Below are 22,678 nucleotides of genomic sequence, written 5' to 3'. Positions count from 1 at the left end.
CTATAAGGTATTTCACTAGCGAATTCAAAAGATAATGCATACGATAAACAGCATACGATATCTCTTCTATAAAGCAAAACGTTTGGAAGGTTATCGCCAAGTTATCTTCTGCAATTACAGTACAGGATTTCCCTGTGGTCAAAAGTGGGTGAGAAACTTTTATCCGCGGAACATACGGGTCAATATTGGTCCACCAATTATTCCCCTAGGGGTAGAATTCAATTTCGCCGCGCATTCTGCATTGAAATTTGGATTTGAAACCGCGGTGTCGCATATTAATTTTGGCTTCGATCCCCCTGTTACGGACACGGACTAGCGACGTTTCAACAAGCACGGTTTCACGGTGATCAAACATTGACTTAACCTTAATGCCTATGTCGCATACCAAGTTCCGGAAGAAACTGGATGACAACGAGCGGCGTCGATGCGACGTTCGATACACGTTTTATTATTCCACGTCCAGACTGTTCGTCCGAGTTTGCGACAGAATTAAATTGATGAAACGAAGACGATGAAATTTACCAAGTGACGGATGCAGAGGATCTTGGAAGATGAAATTGAACTTTTGTACCGTAGTTTGTTGGCTTTGGTTAAATCTCGAGCTTTGTTAAGTCATTTTTATTTAAATCAGTGACTTAATAGTCGCTGACTTGAAAAATTTGTTTTCTTTTTCCTTTTAATAGAATCGTATGTCTTTTAACGTATGGATCAATGCTTTTCTGCAGAAAGATCTTCAGTTTGGAAGAGATATTTTAATTTCGATAATTCCGATACAAAACAGAAAAATCTACCAGAAGAATCTTAATCTTCAAACGATATTCACTTCGATACATCCCACTACTCTGTCGCAATCCATAAATTCCGCCAAAGCTTCACCCCGTTTCCCTCGTTCCTTCTCCTCGGCAATTTTAACATTCACAAAATTCCATCCTTTAAAAGTTCTCCGTACCTATCGTCGAATGGTCCTTGCTAAGGTTGTATTTTGTAAAATAAAGGAAAGAGAGGGAATAAATCGACGCATGAAGCATAAAACAACGCGGAAGGGAACCGCAGCAATGCATGGTCGTTCATGACGGAAGTTTCAAAACACCGGTATGTACGTACGTACGTATATTCGCTCCCTCGATCGTTCGCACATACCACGGTCGTGTGCTTCGAGTGGACACGTCACATATCCGCGAAATTATTATGTCAAACGCTTGCAAGTAGAGATAAGCTGGCGTATATACAATTTTTTAACCGTTTGAGAAATCACCGAAAAGAATTGACCAATGTTGAATAGCGTTAAGCGTTAGAAGTAAGATAGTAGAATAGTAGAAATAGAATTATTTTACGAAAACTGTGATAAACTGTTGTTCATCGTTGTTGGAGGTAAGATTCGAGATGAAAATCGATTAGCAAAATACCTCGTCCGTATAGAAAAATCTCAAAGGAGAAGACGCGAAGTGTGAAAAGTAAACACATATCTACATAAGCATTTGTTTGATTCATCGTTTCGTAGAAATGAACGTTCCACTTAATAGCAGTATGCAATCAATTTCTAAAATCCTTCGCGTCACTAACACACGAAAATAAAGAATCTTACGACTGTTACATTTTAATGTTTTCAATCCGTCTGGACCGCACGGATCCGTTTTAAGGCACGTCTCCGGTACGATACGAGCAACCAAGAATTTTCTGCCTCGGTCCGACGACACAAACGGGTTCGAGCGTTTCTAGCTTTGTAAGAAGCATATCCTTGCGAATAGCAGGGGACATAAACGAGGCGTGAGCGAATACTCTTTTCTTGGAGAGACCCTATAAGCGACTGGACAATAATGCCACTCTGCGTTCTGAGAATCGCTTGCCAGCGTTTCGATGGTAATGGCTCAGCTTTACCTTTGTCTTTGGTTTGATCTCCGACGTAGTTTTCATCCAATCCTATATTATTTCACACTGTGGATAACGGGATTAGTTGGACGCTCAAACATATGAAATATAAAATTGTCAAGATTAAAAGATTTAAAAGCACGTATGGCTGAAATCTGGGTGATTCAAAATTTGTAAATCCAAAATTGGTAGGGCTTGTTAATTTCCAAATTTTACACTAAAATTTCGATATATCCAGAGTTCTGTTTATCAAATTAACGGTAAATGTAACGAGAAAAATTCATTGTAATTTGTGTTGTAGAAAATAAGACGAAGAAAGAAGGTAAAAGATAATAACCATAGCAAATTACCCAGCTCTGGTCTATATATTTTCCCTGAAAAACAACCACAAGACCAAAAGAACTACCAGTAATGGAAGATTTTCATCTTAGTCTGCGACCTGACCTCCAACGTGGTTTTCATCCTATAAATATTGATTTACAAGAATCGAAAGACTGATTCGTTTGTAAACGTTCACGGCCAGAATTTATACATTTCGTGACTTCAAAATTTGTTTCTCAGCTGATGCTCACATGATTACCGTCCCCATCTAACTTTACGAATTTACATAGATGCGAAAATCGGTTCTTTGCGAATTCCGTTTATGTTTCGAATTTACATATCGCAACCCTCATTTTCTTGCAATTTACGATTTATACGAACATGAATGTGACCATCGATTTTCTGCAAATTCTACTTACGCTTGAAATTCAAATATTCCTATATACCTAACAATCGTAAGTATAACCTAATTCTGCTTTCTCGGTTTTATCAAATTCTAGAATACATTACTTTTCTAATCAGCAAAGAAAAAAGGTCAATAAAAATGGGAACATTCTATCTCTGAAAATTCTTTCGACTACTATCGTGTAGGTACATTCCCTATTCTGCCACCAGAGGTCTGCCGACACGACGACACTTTCTCGCGAGTACTACATCCACCAATCAATACCAATAAATACGTACAGCTTCCGACATGACTTCCCTTATCACGGTGTTTAATAGCAAGCTAGTCTTATCGATGCGAGTCCTTTAACAGAGTCCTTTTTTTCAACTTTCTCCAACTCTTCAAAGTTACAGCTCAATCGCAATTATTATTACACGTTAATTATCAATTCTGGTTAAAACGATATGTTATCCAGTCGGTTCTTTTAATTTCCTTAATAGCCACGCTGATATCTCAACTTTTAATTTCGCTGGTATCTCAACTTTTACTACGCATAGTTTCTAATTCCTGTGATCAATATCAGCGCTGGCATTTGCGCAATTCGCAGAGATAGATTTCAGTGACTATTGCGATATGGTTCGATCGTCGGTCTACTTCGTGAAACGATTTAAAATATTATTCGAATGGTTTGAATGTTTCAATATGTGTTTTTTCTCCGCTGTAACGGTACGTTATTGATGTATCAATAACGTGTCCAAGCTTTTTCATGAAAAGGGTTGGCCAGTAGTATGTGTTGTCCAGGACCTGTTTTTCAGGGCAAACAGGTTAATCCGTTAAATTCAAAGTGCCAACTGGATTCGGTGTAGAATGCTGGAGAATCTGCTTCATGTGCCAACCAATTTGGCAATGTCCTCCGTGTAACACGTCATGTAATATATCTTGATACTGATGATAATATATCTTGATGATTCGTCATCCTTGTTTTTATGTATCATGTATTACAAATTTACCGGCGTTGTATGTTTATTAATTGAGGAATTTCTAGTTCGCTACAAGTATTCCTATCTGCATATTTGAACGTTTAAAAACTAAGAAATTTTGAAATTCTGACTAGCTGGTCAGCGAGACGTTAAACGTAATATGGAAGTCGATCGATTTCTGAACATTTCTGTGTATAACATATGCATAATATTCTCTTAAACGAGATATATTGCGAAGCAAATATCGCGTCAGAATTATAAGGAAAAATTAAAACAGAGGAAAATCAGCGAGTCGCGGATTGCATCATATTTCGTGCAATATGTGCGTCTGTAAATCACGAGTACACGTCGAGGCGCGCGCGAAACACATGCTCTTCCGGGAAACGCGAACGATCGAAGAACGACCTTGGCCAACTGAAGTCATCAAGAGTGAAAAAATAAACCGAATGAATAGGAAGGATAAACGAGAGTCCTGTTGCGGTCGCGATGATTGTCGTTTCATCGCGATCGAATTAGAATTTCCACATGTCCGTCAATCTTCCATTCAACTCGATTCGTTTCAAGTATCGGATTGAGCAACGGTCGTTGACTATGGATATCGAGTTTAATGATTTTATTTAAATAAATTTTTCAGAGCAATTTTAATATACAATTAGTTTTAAAATTTATTTCACTATTTGCACTGCTTTTCCAACGCGAGAAACAATAAATAAGTATTATTTGATTAAACTACAATGACTAGTGCATTTTGATGAACTACACAGTTCTAGCATGCATTTTTCAAGGATATATTACGTTTATGAATACATTTAACATTATTTTTCCTCGATAAATTTCCGTTAACATACTGTATTCTTTGTGTCTACAAATCATGATAATTTTATGGAAATAACGCGCAAGAATAGGTATCCTATGTTCACCAAGGTTTTCGATTTGAATTCTGCACATCTTTTCTCTCGTTCTCAGGGTTTTGGAATGGACTTGAATTGTAAGTGAATGTTTATCGCGAAATTTCTACAATAATCGTCCGACTGTTGAGTTTCTAATTAAATTAAAAAAAATATATGTCACGAATATCACTTGCATTGCTTATTTTGGATATAGTTTAATATCAATGTAATTTGTTATATTTCTTGATCCGTAGATTGTTCTTAAACAGAAGCTTATTATTAATCTTTTCGAAACTCTGAATTTTTTAAAAAGCCTCATGTGGAAGAACGGATAATTATCGGCCGATTAAGCAGCAATATTTGATACGGTTGAATGATCGGATAGCTGATGAATTTTCCAATGAATTTCACGAAAGACATCTCTTGGATACGTTACTCTTCGTTATTCCTTCTCGATACAAATCGATCGCAATTCATCTCATTATGTGTATGCATGTATGTATCCTTGTAGGTTTTCAAAGAAATCTACTCATGAAATACGGTACGTTTTACGAAACAAAATTCTATTTTTAAGTTCGAATGATTAGAATTTATACGTCACAGCATATACACACATTCTTTGTTTAAGAAGTATATTTTTCATAATTTCTATTAAAAGCGTTGTGCCTTATTACGTATAAATGATCATTAAATACGATGATAAAATAGGACGAAAATTATAGCTCATATTCCTATACTCCTTTTGTACCTAAATAACTTTCATTTTGCAACACTGTTTCCTACACGATTAATCGTTGTGTTTCAGGAAACTTCGGCCCGTTTCTCGAATTAAATGTTTCACAGGCGAATCTAAAAATAATGCTCGCCAACCGAACTGAATTAAACCGAACAGCTGCGAATTTGGTTAAAGTATATCCGGTTTGTCTCAATTAAATATACGTCTCGGTTCGGAACTATTTTTAATTCGATTCATACGATGCAACTGCATGCCTGATACGAATAATTTACGTCGCAATTCGCTTCAACGAGTTTCCAATTTAATTTGAAAACTCTATAACCCCGTGAAATGTCAATCGTTTGAGTCTTTTCGTTACAAATAAATCAGCGATTTTTCGCCATCTAAAAATGTTTCACAATTTTCATATGCAAATTCTCCTATAATATCGTCCAAACTGAGTCATCCACTTCCCACCATCTTTCCGCCAAACAGTCAACGAAACTGCAACTCGCGAACAGTGCAACTCGCTTAAAAAACACACGCAACTCAACGCTATTCAATGTTACCCGGACCTTCGTAACCGAAACAACAATCCTTGAGAAGCGAGCATCGTGCAAATTATCATCCTAACGTAGTTATCAAGAAACTCGATCATGACAATTTTCAATACTCTTTTCTCGTAACCTCATTATCGTGCTTCGATAAGGCTGTTAATTCCTTCGGCGATTGTTTGCACATTGTCTCAGCCCCGGCTGACGTGTCAAAAGCGATCTCTCGCTCGCTTGCTCGTTATTACGCCGTTCAAACAATCCTCGAGACGCCAGAGAACGCCAACGGATCTCCAACGATCAAGAAGTTTTACCTCCTGTACAGTGGCTGTGCTCGCTACTTTTGCATCATAGAAATCTGTTAATCGAGGATATACGAGTGAACTTCCATAAAAAAGTTACAAATTACGACTAAATTCTGACAAACTGTACAATTCTAGCAAACAGTAGACTCTGTAGGTCTACGTGACGAAAACTGCACTAACTAATCGCGATGCTATTTACATTAGAAGTGTTGTAATGCGTCTTACTAGTTGCAAGCACGCCAAACTGATAAAGCGTTCGTGATTTCTATTTATGACGCAGTATCACACGAATCTAATAAAATATTTAATGCCATATTTTATAACAAGAAATCGATACAAATTCTCTGCAATTTTATTGCATATCTGATACCTATATAATATTTCTTTGTCTGGGTGATTACATTTATCTGGAATTTGGAAGTTAAACGAACGAATGTGAATGATACGCGATATTTGCTGATTAAACGTAGAGGCATCTAAACGCAAATGCTTGATAAATGGACGATTTTTATTTGTTCATTATCATCTGAATGCTGTATGCATACAATTTAAACACTCGTTTATTGCTATCTGTTTAATCTTTGCTAATACACGTATTTCTGGATTACAGCAGTAATCGTGAAGATTTGCTTTTTATTATTTCTTACTTTCATTAACAAGGTCATACAGGCAAGAATAATTCTTGCGATGGTGATACTCTATCTTAATCTCTGGTTTTCTGACGACACGTTTTATATTCTTCCATCAATGCGTTTGTAAAATAACTAAGGGAAAGCCAAGAAAACATCTGTATATTATTAACATTTATAACATTAAATATTCAGAATTATGAAATTGAAAAATTTCCCTATATCCTTAGTTAAAGAATTATAGGATACCTATATAAAGGATACAAAGAACGTTTCCTGGTACTCGTTAACATTATTCGTCAACATTATTTAACGTCCATTTAAATGTCAACCTTCTCTTGGAATAAAAGAGAATTTCAGGATTAAATTATCGGCAGTTTTGTTATTTAAATAAGAGGCAATTTACCGTATTTGTACTGAAGGAAAAAGATAAGAAGGAAGAAAGATGGTAAGTCATAATATTTTTTCTGGCTTTGATAGCAACATCTTCTCGAACAATCTTTTCCTCTACGTTTAATTAATAAACAAATTATTTACGCTCTCAGACGCTCTGTTAATTTAAAGTTTACGATTACCCGTGTTGCATGATAAAAAAACAACTTCTCGAGAAACTAGAATAACCTTTTTATGCTTTATCGAAGTTTTATCGATCGATCGAGAATATCATCTTGCTCTAAATTCCTAGAACCGTAGAAATAGCTGAATCCCGATAAAAAAAATGCCATCAACTTCGTAAATAACGAGGTTCCTCTCATTCTTATCAAACGAAGGTCTCTACGAAAATATTGACAAATTTCTCAGACACTGTGCAACCCAACTGTTAAATTGAACTTCGTTATTCACAAAATTTTCTTAACTGTTTGCATTTTGCGTTTAACTAGACCGATACTCAAGGTAAAACACGCAACTGTAATTGTTTGAGTAACTCAACAAACATTGATTTTAGCAGAAACGATCTATGCGCACAGATGCGTAAGATATATCTTAAAACGAATAAAACAATCGTTCTTTATAACAAAGACTAACTGGGTTGTGAGTTTGAAAATATTATCTTTTAACTAAGTAGAGATTTATTGCTTAATATGGAAATGTCTATACAGAAGACATTTTCTAACGCAAGTGTTACATAGCTAATAAAACTATATATACATAACGTATTATTCATAAATTTATCGTTATTAATTCTTTTTATAAATAAAACTGAATAGCATGATCTTTAAAAAAACGCTTAAAGACTGCCAGCCAACTAAACATATTAAAACTTATCTGCTTCTTCAAATATCTCACTGTTTAAACATCTTACACGGCAACAATAAGCACACGGTGAATACGTGGCAATAAGAAAATTCTACAAAATTCGTTAACACTTGGTCGTACTTATTGAATCTCCAACTGTTCCTTTCAATTCGAATAATTGCCCTCTATTACGCTCGAACCGCGACTCCAAAGCAACATATATCACATGTATTCTCATGAATTCGCCACAGAACAATTCTGACCCCCTGAACATACAATTCTCCAAAAACTACGACAAAAGAGCTCTCTAACTCCATTCACTTAACCTCGAATCACACTTACATTCCGCAAGCTATCCCAAAAGCGTCTGACTATAATGCTGCCAGCCCACCCAAATCGCACAACAATAGAATCTTCCAGTTCTGTATCCTGTTCGACTCGATTCAACGAACTCGACTGCTCTCCAAACGACATCTTCGGCCACGATCGGCGTCAGAGAAAGTTAGTTCGCGCAGAATACAGTATTACCGTGTTAACTGGCCATCGCTGTATCATCAATTCCTGTCTCGCTCGTACTCGCAGGAGAAAACAAACGCTTGAGATCTCCTTGAAACATTCATAGCTCTCCCGGCGGAGCCAGATGGAATCCCAGTTCGCGGTTAGGTGAAGGATCGCTGTGTTCGGAGGGATCTTGTAGATCCTAGCCGGTCGAGAGGCACGCATGCGCTCAAAGAAAAGACTAACCTGCAGAAGCACGTGACGGTGTCCTCAACGTCCATGGACAAGGACGTGTCGATGGCCGAGTATTTGAGCACCTTCCTGTTTCCCGAACCAAACATCGAGCCAATTACACTGAACGCTTGACGAACAAGGCACGACACACCAGCTGTACTCTCACCAGCAGCGAGGGAAAAAACTGAAACGCCGAAACGGTTTGAACGAGCGAGACCAACGAAAGGTGACGGTCAAAATCAAAACCAAAATAAACTAATTGGACTAGGAGGGAAACGGAACATGGAAGGTAAGGTGGACGAAGTGCGAGGAGAAAGGAAGAGGGGAGAAGTGTAAACAGGAGACGCGACGACCGATACGGTGATCGAGACGCGTACGGATTCAACGAGCAACGAAGCACAGACTGACGTCGCCGTTCTCCAGGCGTTCGCCAGGTACCAGCTACCGCTATCGGCTATCGGCCGCCACGCTACGATAAACGGAGAAAGCGACTCACGGTCGACTTGGCAGTGGGAGAAGACAAGTCCCGGAGAGGGGGTAAGGCCATAAAGTGGTGGGGCATGTGAAAAAAGTAGCGAATAAAGGGAAAAAATGAAGAAGTATAAAGGTCTACACACACTGTTCCAACATTTGGCAAATTGATCAGGTTATCGACACCGCCATATCGTGCATACTTTCACCCATCGTACCTCTATGTAATTCTGTAATACAATAGCAACGTAACATGTACAATACGTTCATAAATATTAATTAGTTCCGTTTTGATATTCTTTATAACGAACAGTTGCATGCGTTCCATATTTCCGTGGCCTATTAGATCGCGGATTCATCCTTTGTTGTTTCATTCACGAACTTCAATCAATGAAGACTATTTGTACACGCATATCAAATTTATTCGATCATCGTACCATGTGCAGAGCCCTTAAAGCTCTGATGCACGAGTGACTGCGGAATTTTGTTTACTGGTGCAATCGTGAGCGATTGTATGCACAAATAGTCCTTGATCGATGCTTTAGAACAAAGCAGACAAGTTATATTAGGGTATTTAACCTGGATCTTTGGCGCTTCGATTATTATTCCAGTCTACGTAGCCAACGAACTGAGAAAACACCATGGCCTGTTTAATTTGGTATTCGTCTTACGCCACCGATGACGCATACAATACGTGAACAAATAACTTGATGCGTGCGTCGCCGAAACGTAGCAAAATAAAAGAGTATTCTACTGAAACTAAAGAGTATTCCATGTTAGATCAACGTACAACATGTAACACTTTGGAAAGAATGACGGAAAGAAGACAGCGCATGGGCGTGCATTACCGATGAAACAGAAAGAAGGTGCAGGAATATATAGACGTGAAATATCTTTGTGTAAGAGGATGCAGGAATATATAGATGTGAAATATATTTGTGTAAGAGTGTTTTAGAGAGGAGTGGGGTGAGGAAAAGCTTGGCACAAAAGGGCTTCCCCCCTGTTCGTACACTATATATTCGTCTTTGTCGCACTTTTCAACTTTTTTTATCGTTATTTCGCATAGATGTATCATATACACGCGTGGACGTTTGGCTGTTTCCGCCTTTCGTTGTAATGTAATTACGGGAGAGGCTAGCAGTCGGCGAAACCGGACAAGTTCTTTCTCCTCAACATCCGTACGGCGCGGCACGGCAGCGTGCGTACCTGTTCTTCAGGGTCGCGAGTGATGCAGCGGACGGACGATGATGGTGGAACGAACGGGCCGATTCCACGAAGATGAGGTCGAGGAACGGAGGAAGGCGATGGTGAGAGGGATACATGTCTACGGATACTCGGGACACGGCCAACTCCAAGGGATTTTGCTTTGTGATAAATGACGTAGACTGTATTTTCGATCTCTTGTCGTTCTCTTGTTGTGCGTCGTATCCATTTTTTCAGACAAATAAAATTTGAATAAGAAGAATGCCTTCCTGTGAAAACAGGTTTTAGACCTTCTTAAAACTAAATTTTAATCTTTGGTGCAATGAAACGTGAAAATAAAATATTTAGAATATATAGAGAGTTAAAAATTATATGTTAGGGACAAAAGTATTATTTCTTGCGATCTAAGGTTCCAAATAAGATAAGTATTCTTTCAGTAATTTCCTAATGAACTAACGTGTTCTTATGCTTACGAAAAGGGATGTTTGTGCATTGTCAATAGTCGATACACCTTTAGCGGGAAGAAATGGGTGCAACTGGTTCATGTGTCTTCTTACTGGTTCATGTGTCTTGCAAAATACGAAAGGTTAAGACCAGTAGATGCGTGATATTACGTTTCGCAACACCCTGCTATGATATGAATATAAATTAAGGTAGTTTTATGAGGAGAAAAACTGTTTGGAAAAAATGCAAAAGACTCGGTTTTATCGGAGATATCGGTTTTAAAATTTAGCGGTCTAGCAAACATATTCATGAAATATATTTTAATTACCGTAGAAGTCAAATTATATTTTAATAAATATAAATATTTATTAGCTTCGAAACTGGAATACATAGACTACAAAAAATATCTTTTCGTCTCTAGTTTCACGGCATCAATGCTTCATTGAGCAGCAGCTAGTATATTTCTCAGATTGACGTGTTTTCAAGCTCGTAATTTGTGAGTATTCAGCCAGAGGATAGGTAAAATTTTTGTTACACGTTATTTGAAAGACCACTTCCATACTGGTTAGGTAGCATTTGCATAATACATATACGACGATATATACCACGCAAGTATCTTTAATTTCATCGTGAATTGAAGCTACGATGCATGTCAGAAATATTCAGCTGGCGTAATAAACAAAGGATATATCTTATATTTTAATAGAACGAGCAAAGATAATTTTCATTTCTTCTCTTTTGTTTTTTGCTTTTACTATGATAATAATCGTAAAGGAAAGGTAACTTCGAGTGAAGCATCGTTGACGAAAGTGTCCGTTGAAAAATCGTCGAGAACACCGAAAAAAATATCTACCCTGTCAGTGTAGCACGCCTAGTAACGCGATTTTGGCGTAGACGATGCGCGCATCCTCTTCAAGCATTCCATGCGTTGTCCATGTAGAAGCACGATTTTTGCCCAGAAGAGGCCACTTTTCTCTAAGTGTTTTATGCTCGTCTGCCACTTATGCGAAAAAGGAATTCCGACACGGCACGAGTTTACGTTTACATCGAACATTTGTGTTGCGTTACTCGTATATACACATTTTTATCATGTATAATATCGGGACCACAAGACATTATTTCATTTTTTAGTGCTGTTATTTACACAGATGTTGTTTATGCAGATTTAACAGCAATACGTGAGAAGTGAGCAAAGACACAAATTTTAAAGATCCTTGAAAAATATAATTTCGGCGCGCAGTAGGTTAAATACAGAACATGGCTACAAAAAAGAATTTCCGGAAAGGACGTAAAAGGATTCAACGAAAAGAAAGATTAAGGTTGCAATTTAACCAAAATCCGTACAAAATCCGTGCCGAAAAAATGCACTAAAAAATGCACTAAAAAATGCACTGAAAAATGGTCGGGCGAAAAGAACTGGTAGAAAGTGGTTCGTCCCGAATGACGGAAGAAAAAAGATAGAAAGATAGAAAAAATAGAAAAGAGTAGATATAGTTCACGGTACATATCGGTTATCGATAAAAATTTCAGCAAATGAATTACGTGAAACCGTTGCGGCGCCGCGGCGGCATCGATGAACATGGTGGCAGAGAGTGAAAGGTGAAAGAGAGGCGTATCGATAGGGCGAAACCGGCAAAACGCACCGTCCGGGGCCAATTCGGTTATTCCTAGCAACGGGATAAATATCGATATATCGCGATGATAAAGTCACGCTCGCGTATTGACGTGTATTCGTGACAATTTCTTTCGCGACTTGAAAGACGAGCAAGAAATAGTTCTACTACTGTTGAATGTGTGAAATGGATATTTTTGGATGTTGCTGTTTGAAAAATTATAATTAACATTGTATTAACCTTAGAGTACAAATGATTGATATTTTGTTAAATTGTTTACCCAAGGCTAATAAGAAATCTTTCATCTCGAAATCATATCAATTGCTAGATTTCCCCTGATTTACAAGCTCGACGTTCTCTCTCCCTTTACACGTATCAGTGTGCTTGTATCTAAAATATGTATCCAATCTGCTAAATTTACAAAACCAAAAGAAACGCAAGATATAGCGGACGGTTAATATCGATTTCGAGGATTATGTAATCCGTCTGCTGCGGGCAGCTTAAATCGAATCTTTTTATTTCGATTCCATATAAAGGCAAGAATCTAATTGAGTTTGCGGCAAACATTACGCAACATCATCGTCCGATATTTACTCGTTTTCACCACATCACAGCGGAAATGATAGAATTTTTGTTGACTGAACCAAGTTAACGTTTGAATCAGACCGAGAGGGCAGAATGAGAATTTCTGACAATTGATCTATTAGAATCTAAAGCGTCAGAGACGCGAAGCAAGAGTTTAGTCTAACGAATCATGTTTTTCTAATTATGATATATAATTACAAAAATTTTATGTGCATATTTCCTTAGAATATCTGCAACGAGTGAAAGAAATAAAGAACGCCAATAAATTTACAAAATAGTATATTAACGAAATATTGTTGTTTCGTATCGTTTTCGAAGCAAAGATTCGATACGTTCCAGGATGCCTCGAAAGATTAAAGACCGGTGAAAATTGTGAGAAAATTTCATTACGACACATATCGAAACATGAAAACACATAGCTAGGGGTTTAAAGGAGCAGATCCCGGACTTTCAGCAGTGTCAATTACTTGAGCTTGTGTCTGGCCGTGAATCACACGACATTTATCCATTCACAAGTGTCGCTGCCAACAAACGTCCGACGACATTACCGTGAAAAATGAACGGCAGGATAACGAGAGCACCGATGAATGTCACGTAAATGTGACAGACACTCGGTCCCCGGTTACGTGCTCTCAATTCGTCCTAGGGGAGCGCTGTCTGTTGCAGGATTAAGATGAACCGACGATACCCGCCGCTTTCTGTTTCTTCGTCTTTGTGCATTAACGCTTTAACACATTTCGCGAAACACGCTCCACTTAAACGTTTCACGTACAATTCCTTTTGTAAGAACTAAGACACTCGCTGCTATGAATTGTCACAACTAATCTAAATTATCGAAGAAAACGTTCAAATTCGTACACACGATACCCGATTGTAATATGTACAAAAGTTTAATCGCGTGTACTGTATCTCAAAACATATACATAACTTTATATAGCAGCTTTTTACGATACGATTCTTTAATTCTTTTATCATTTTTATTTCCTATCTTTCGTGGAACATTGGCCAATATATTGGCAATTACAAAATTCTACCTTTTTATTTCAATAAATTCTCCATGAAATATCTTTTCGTTTAAGAAAACGTATCTTTGCGCGTGTACACGCTAGTTGAAATTGGAGCCCGTAGCAGCATATTGAAAAATATTGAAATTGCAGTCACGACATGAGCTGTTCATGTAAGGAGTTAATATCCTTTGGAAGGAGTGATAAAAAATGAGGAATGCTAATATCACTTTCACCAATAAACGTGCTGAAACTAATGGTTCTCGTGTTTTTATAGCTACTCGTATCCTATACTTATACTTTTATAATAATGTCTGAATATAGTATCGTAATTAGCGATTATTGCAACAATTATCGACTAATCTACATATTTCCATCTAAAAATAAGCGATCGTCAATATGATAGTAATAGTCGACGAGAATATATCAGTTTATTTTGTTTACCTAGCAGAAACTTTCTCCGGCGTTCTGCGTCTGTAGCTTAATCTCAAGAACGATGCTCGAAGAAGAAAATTATTAGCACTTTCCATTTGCGAGCATCGAAAAAAAGGTATTGATCAGTCTGCAGAAACACGAAGCGGTTAGCTATTGATATAATTAACGAGGCTCTTCCATCATTCAATGTGAATTTAAAGAATAATTTATAACGAAGATATGCAGAATGCGACCTTTTGTTTGCTCTTTCTTAAATCGAGAATTGATATCGATCGGAAGTGACTTTCTAATGTTAAATAGCCACGGATAAAACGAAATATTGACGGCAAATGAGATCAGCAACTTTTACAAAGACGATAGCAGTCGAGAATCTACTTCTTATTCGAGGAAAGCGTTGATTTGTGGCAGCCTTGGGAAAATCAACATAACATCGGAATTATTTGATGACTCTTCGAGACTACGAAAGAGATAAATCGTACAGAATATGTATTTAGCGGTTGAGCAAGTACTAATTAGCAAATTCTAACATCGCTCCCACAATGCGCACAAAACGGTACAAGGTATAAAATGGCGACCTTGATCAACCAAGATGCATAACTTCCGTTTCTAACATCTCTACCATGTGCTCCAATTTTCACCATTTACCACGGTAAAATATTGCAACGTTAAAGATGATGAATTCTAACGTTCGTTTAGCTTGCACGTAGAACGTGGAACACGAAGCTGAATATATGTAGCGCGAAGGTAGAAAAGATCTCTTTGTCAGAGGCACGTCGCATAAGACGATATCACGCGATAAGTTTGTTTGCAGATCCGTCAACAACGCGTACGCGTTCGCCAAAGCTATGTTATCGTCGAAGTGGTTGATAAAACCGTTTTATCTGCGCGGTCTATACACACACGTTCCGGCACGGATTTATTTAAAGAATACAATATACATTGCGGTACTTTACGTTCCGAGCACGTTCGCGAACCGTTCAACAACCCGAGCCTAATTTGTTCGCCGCCCATTTATAAATAGAATTGTTAATTCTGAATGATCTAACTTTTATGAAATATGTAAAAGATATTATACTGGGTAGAACGATTCGTGAAGAAACAAGTCGAATATTTAAAGCGATATTTTTATAACCCTTACTAGGGATGATGTTAAAAATAAAGGCTGGATAACGTGAAATCGATGTTAAAAGTGAAGAAAGAGTAACTTATATCTATAGATGACTTGCTGTTATTATTTTCTTCGGAAGAAAATGTTGCTCAAGAGGAATATAGTCTTTGTAAAAGAAATGCATAGATTTTTCTAAATCTCTAATTATATATTTCGAACAACGTTCAAATTTTCTCTTCGATATCAAAACGTATTTTCAAATAATAAAAGTCGTGTTTAAATAAAATCGTATTTCGCATATAATTCTAACGAAAGTATGGAATAATATACCAATTAATTTTTATTTTATCTTTTACGGAATAATAAGACGATTTTAAAGTTGATGAGATAAAAGTTTATAAATTCGATTATTGGATGCAAATACTGCGTGCTAAAATTTGTTAAAGGTTTCATCGTATGTGAGAGACGACGATCAGTGTGACAACGATTTCATGGAATTTTAAACAGAAATCTAAAATTGCCATGGTATTTAAAAATTGTTGCACGTTACGACGTCTCGAGGAAACACTACGCTACGGTGTCTCCGTTTTGGCGAGCAAACTCGCCGCGTGATTCACCGAGGAAGCTGATCGCGGCGCGAAACAACGGCGTGACTCATCGGTCCGCTCGGTTTCAAGCCAGCAACCACACTACGGTCTACGGTGTTCTCGCTCACTTTCCGTGATGCTCGTCGCGCGCAGCACACACTCTGTCCTATCCAAATGCTTTGAGAGTATGGCAAACACGTACAGTTGGTGCTAGAAATATAGCAAAGTCGTATAATAATAACAAACCGGACAGAAATTGAAATTGATAATATAATCGTTTGTTTATGTAATACGAAGACGTTTCAAGAAATGCAAGATACTCCAAAAAAAAAAAAAAAAACAAAAATAAAGAAAGGAAAAGGAAGATTAATAATCAGGTTTTGAAAAATTTGTTACTTTTTTCTTAACGACTTTGTGAAAAAGATTACGTTCAATTAATATTATTTATATTTATATTATATTTATTAATATTATTTATTTAATTGCTTATTTATTCAACAGATGGAATATCGAATTAAAATTGGGCTCGTAGTTTTGGGAAAAGTAGATCACGAAATTCGATGCATTTCCATAAAGATAAAATTAAATTGCGTCTCCTTTTAACAATAATAATTATTCGTATGATAGATTTGAAATTAAAAAAAAAAAACATCACGTAAAAATGATATTCGGATGCTTACATTCTGCGATCTATCTTCTCTAAGAAACTGACGCGCTATTCGTATTCGTTACGAATATGAGCTGCTGCAATATAATTCTAGGTCAGTATAAAGGTATACTTTGAAGCATTAATAACGCAAGTTTAACGCGTTACGAATAGAAAAGAGTCTCAGTTTTGATAAAAAGTAGTTTGTAATTTATTATAAAGGAAAGGGTAAAAGTTATTGTAAAACTGGAAAATTGTTAAGGGACGAGGAAAGATATAAACAAGTAGTAGATTTTGTCGAAAGATATAAGAAATATACGTTGAATAAACGGAACAAACAGAACGTTTATAAATATGAAATTGAAGGTGAAATGGAAAAATTGATAAAGAGAAAACTATTGAAAAAAATTTGCTTCCCAATTTTTCATAGCTCTTGCTTCGAAGATCTTTCATGAAATAATACTTGGAGTACTTGGAAAACAAACGAATATTATGTTAGCGTATTTCGAATAATGCTATACACAAATAAAGTAGATAAGAAATAAGAAGAGTGACATATTCTAAAGGGTTTATCGCAAAGGAAGGATATTGTTTTTGCGGATGAAAGCAAACATGGCATTTTTGGTTCGGACAGAAAAAGCATAGGGCGATGAAGAGCAAACGAAGCACCACGAGAACTAAAAGTTTAATAAAACTAAACTTTGAAACAGAGAGCAGGTTCTGTAACGGTATGGGGATATATCTCGAGCGTTGGTGTTGGTGAACTGGTATTCACCGATGGATATCTCAGATAAGAAGTAATTTTTGAACCTTTTAAAAGAAAATCTGTTCAAAAGTAGACATAAAGTAGAAACGTAAAACACAACCAAGTTCAATCGAGATAATGAGCTTAATGGAAAAACTTAAATAACGAAAGAATATTTATTATGCAATTGTTCTAAAGTTTAACGCTCAACTCTTCAATCAACCAAGCTAAACCCCCTATAGAACTTGTGGAATCAATTAAACTAAAGTATTGAAAAAATGCCAAGTAGCTAAAAGTCAGGATTGAAATTTAGATTAAGATAAGAATGGAATTCTATTAGACATCAGAATATTTGATATTTAAAAGATACTATATTATGTGTAGATTTTACTCATGTTTCCTCGCTACATGTTTCTCTAAAAAAGCGACGAAATTTATTTTGGCCACTTTATAAGTTTATAAATTCAACCATCTTTAAGGGAAACGTTACACGTTCGAACTCGTTTTTCTAATAAATAAATGGTTATATATTGCTGTTGAAATGCATTATATAAATATAAGTTACAGGTATAAATATAATTTATTTCACGTTATACAGCTAACAAAGCATTAATATGGAAGCATTGTTAACGGCGATACGTCGTATAACTATCGATATCTCCTACACATCTAATATATTGCTTTAGGAATATTTTCCGCAAAATTTTATCGATTAAAAATCTCTTTAATAGATAATTAATCGTTAATTACTTTGTAATGTGATTTTTTTATGATTAAATAGGTTATTTATAAAATAGCAAAATCAAGTGTATAATCATTTACGAATGTTATCCTTTATGTCAACTACAATATTGCTTTTAAGATCACACGCGATTTTTTATTAAATAATTCACATACGTAAATTACGTACAATGAATTTTTTAGAAATTCTACTTTTGTTCCACACGATCAGCAAGAAAATCTCAATTCCAACATTACGGTTTTATGTCTTTATATTTGAAAAATAATAAGAAACGTTTGATTAAATGCAGTGCACCGACTGTACATTATGTGATACCGAGCAAATTTCAATATGGCTTCTTGTGAATGTGTATTTGTGAAAGAATATATGTAGGTGTTTATTATGAATATTATAATCTTTAATATATAATGGTAGAAATTGGATTAGAATATACATACGTGTATATATATATACAGTGATCCAGTCGAAGTTGCATATTTGCATTATTAGAAATACATATGTTTTCTCTATATAAAATCTACATACTTTTAGTATATAAATTATACAATTGTACAATAAATAATAATTTTACTATCTTTGCTACAAACGTAATGGAATTTAGTAATTATATGCTGTTCGACATATTTTCGTCGCAAAAGATATATCTAATCTTGAAATTTCGAAAAACTAACCTTCAAACAAGTAAACAGTTTATAATAGTGTAGAAATAGTTTAGAAATAGACCTTCAGGACAAATAAATATTTAATTCTTCAACAAAACAATTAACCCAAAAAATTTTCTTAAGCTTTCTATCGATCACCCGGAATATACAATATAATCTCGTTAATCAATCGTTCTATTTCTACCGGGCCACTGCATACATATATATAATCCACAAGCTCGATAACTTACGGAAAGGTTCCATTAACAATAAAAGATACGCGTTTCCACAAGTATCAATAGGCTAAAAGTAGCACGTTATATTTTTACATGATACGTACACTGCAGTGATCGAAGCTCAGGCCAAATCATTTCCATAAGACGATAAATTAACGTTCGGGGTCGCGTTCACAAAAATAACGGCGCACCTAATTGAAACGAACAGCGCTATCTGTACGTACTCTGTCTCTGGTTCCCCCCTTTGTTTTTTGTTCGCTTCCATTGTAAGCCCTGATAAAATCATACGTTTTCAACCACACTACGAAGATTGAACGGAAACGGAAAAGAGAAGAAAAAAAAAGAATGAAATGAACCGCAAACCATTAAAAGCGACCTCGTCACTGAGAAAATCAGCTCACGTGAGTCGACGCCCTATTCTACGTCTTCGAGTCCACCTGGCGGGACGAAAAAGAAGAGTAATTCGCACGTATGCGATTATGAATATCACAGTTCGCTATTTCACGACTCGTTTCTATGGCTAACAGTCGCTTTGCGCGCTGTCGACGCGTGAAATTAGCGCGCCGATGCCGATATTCATTGTACAACCGGTCATCCATTGTACATACTCGACGATATCACGAATTATCAACATCGTGCTTTTTTCCTTTGGCGATGATTCGTACGCAGAAATCGCAAAAGGTAGTGGCGCGTGATAATTTTATCGTCGCGACAGTGATATGCCTGCACTTTCGTATCGTGAACATTTGATAAAGTAATTCTAAAAGATTCGAACATTCAAGTGATTCGTCATGATCGAGTGTTTTCCATTCGTTCAAATATATATATCGATATTTCTTAAGTTGGTAACATTGAAATAAATTTTCCTTTTCGAAGGAACTTGAAGTACCAATTTTATGGCAAAATACGGCACTCTGAATCGTTTATGTTTCGAGTTTTCATTAATACAACAATCAGAATGATAATATAGGAAATCTATACTATGAACACAATGAGTATGCTATATTACTTGAAAACTACGTACTTTACTTGGAGGATGAACTTAGGTATACGTCAGACACCAATACAGAACGGTATCATCACGACACAAGCATAATACTCACACGTGTCACGATATAATTAAAGAGGAAAAAGGTAGTAACAACGCAGTAACAACGTGACACATCGCCATTTCTGAATTTACAAAATAGATAAAATCATTTCGATATTTTCTACGGATGGCTAACACAGACAATAACCTAAAATTGAAAAGACCTAAAGCTACCTTATTTTGCGGTTTTAACTACTCTATACTCTATTCTAAATAACACACTTCTTGAACGCTGATAAAACATTTTTGAAAATATCGACCAGGTACAATGCACACGTCACGCGTATCATCAGCAGAAAATGAAATACAATAATAAGATAATGTAAGTAGATTTGCAGAATCTAAGTCCCGGTCAAGTTTAATGGATTTTGCGTAAAAAAATGTTATTCGTTTCATGTTTTTCGGCTTTTTTTCCTTGGATATCATGCAATTCACGTTTACGTAATTCTCGTAAGTTGGTGCATGTTACTCTCTTACGTATCGCGATAAAAGGGTAAAAATAAGAAATCCAATAAACGTAACGTGAATTGTCAGCGTTTAACAAACACATACGGACATTTTTAACGTCGCCACTTGAAACCGCATTTTTACATAAAAATATCAATATTCTGAATTCTGACGATCTTTGTAACCTGACTAAGAACAATACAATTGACGCTGTCATCGGCACTGTCAGCGATTTCCATGAATATAAAGCAACGGCGAGCAGAACGAGGAGACACTGTGCGGTCGAACGACGGCGTTCTATCCACGCGTTATTTTCCCGAACGAAATTTTGGATAGTATCATGCATAGAAACGCGAGACACGATGAAACGATGAAACGAAAAATTGCAGAGCTCACTTTCTCTCAGAAAAAAGGAAACGACAAGACGATTATTAAACGTGCAACGGAGTACAAACCGGAGCGAGAGAGCGTCAACCTCGACGGGGAGGTTAGGCCATCAATGAACGTCGAGGTTAACCTTTTATTCCGTGGCTCCGGTGATTCTCGAGTTATCGAGAAAATCGTTGACCGAACGTGAAAATTTCGCTCGAAAACACTTACCCCATAAACCAGTCCACGGTATCGCGGAGATACTCGGGTAACCTATCCAGCTTGGATGATTTTCAGTTGGATCACCGCTGAGGAAAGTAGCACGAGAGTCGAGAAAACAAAATAAATTCTCTCTCTCTCCACTAACACCAGCAGCAGCAGCAGCAGCAGCAGCGGCGCACGTTTCGTGATCTCGTCAAATCTAACATGGCGAAGCTCTATTGTCACCTGTTCCCGTCATGCCTCACTTGCCCCCCTTCACCAGAAAATACTACCGATTTATCGCCGCCAGCGCGTACTTCGTCCCTGTATTTATGACACCGTTCTGATTCTATCCTCGATACACGGATCCGACGTATCTATGCCAATCGAACGCAAGTCTGAATGTGCACGACACCACACCACAAGGGGAAAGTCCAACTTAAACCGCACAGCTGATCAGCCGACGTCGAAAAACCAATTCAATCGCACACCCCCGTTTTAATACCTGACTGCAGAGGGTAGTACCTATCGCGCCTACTGGCTTACGAATAGTTCCCGACACAACCTTTCGCTATGAGATAGGCAGATGGTAAAACATTTCGAGTCGGTAACATCACAAGTAGCCAGGTCTCACTAGTAATCAATAATAATACTCGCGTAGTTATACTAGTTCTCAATTTGACCTACAGTTGATACAGTACTTATATCATTGATGATGAGGTGAGGTATAGACATTGACTAAGGATAACGGAATAAAAGTGACATTAAATAGAATTTCGTGTCTCACGTTTTGAAATACCGATCTCGAAAAAAGTCAGTGTTTCTCACGTCCTCTACAGTTTATGCATCGCGACGATTGTAATTAGTCCGCTTGAACGCGTTCTGTTTATTAAGATAAAACTTAACACAGTGCTATTAAATAAATCTCTGGTCAGTGATTTTATTTATTCGAACGTGAATTATTATATAATATGAACGAGAAATCATAGGTAGTAAGGACGTAAATATTTATCGCATGGCAGGCTCAAATAAACAAAATTCTGCGGCATATTACAGACGCCATTAAATACGATAACGTGAGTAATTAAATTAATAATTTATATAAGGCAACATAATCTTATATTAGAAAGTAAGACAGATTTGTGAAAATGTATGTATTAGATATATATGTCTAATAATTAATCGTTGAACGATGATTACGTTAAGAAAATATATAAATTATTACAAAATATTCCGAGGCGCTGTGAAAACTAAAAATCTTGTAAAAGAATTTCGAAAAATCTATATTATTATTAATCTATATTATTTCAAATTGAAATATATAAATTTTGTCATTTTGGAATGAACGATCACTTTAGATTACTAGTCAATTTGATTGTATTATAATGGAAACATCACATTTCATACTATCTGCAAAAAGTCACTGCTCAACCGTCCTTCCAGAAGGTCGTTGCCAGGTTTTAGACATAGATACCTATGAAGTCCATTATGAACCTAT

The 22,678-nt window shown here is 36.5% G+C and overlaps 1 protein-coding gene across 3 annotated transcripts in view; it reads right to left on the bottom strand.

The window, feature by feature from the left end:
- The window catches only part of LOC117204793 (MOB kinase activator-like 2), a 65,134-nt gene extending 43,463 nt beyond the window's left edge, over positions 1-21,671 (bottom strand). The window contains exon 1 of one of the 3 annotated variants that reach the window (XM_033442531.1): positions 21,211-21,671. Coding sequence is in view for 2 of the 3 variants with exons in the window: in XM_033442536.1 (XP_033298427.1) it covers positions 8,626-8,720 (95 nt within the window). In the remaining variant the exon portion in view is untranslated. Of the gene's footprint in view, positions 1-8,625; positions 9,105-21,210 lie in introns of those variants that run through there. The other 2 variants (XM_033442537.1, XM_033442536.1) reach the window with 2 other exon arrangements.
- Positions 21,672-22,678: the final 1,007 nt, after the last annotated feature.

This window comes from Bombus bifarius, unplaced genomic scaffold, assembly GCF_011952205.1.
Source record: "Bombus bifarius isolate JDL3187 unplaced genomic scaffold, Bbif_JDL3187 scf7180000007980, whole genome shotgun sequence".
NCBI lineage: Eukaryota > Metazoa > Arthropoda > Insecta > Hymenoptera > Apidae > Bombus > Bombus bifarius.
The sequence above is the reverse complement of the archived record's forward strand: the minus strand, read 5'-3'. Positions and strand labels throughout refer to the sequence as shown.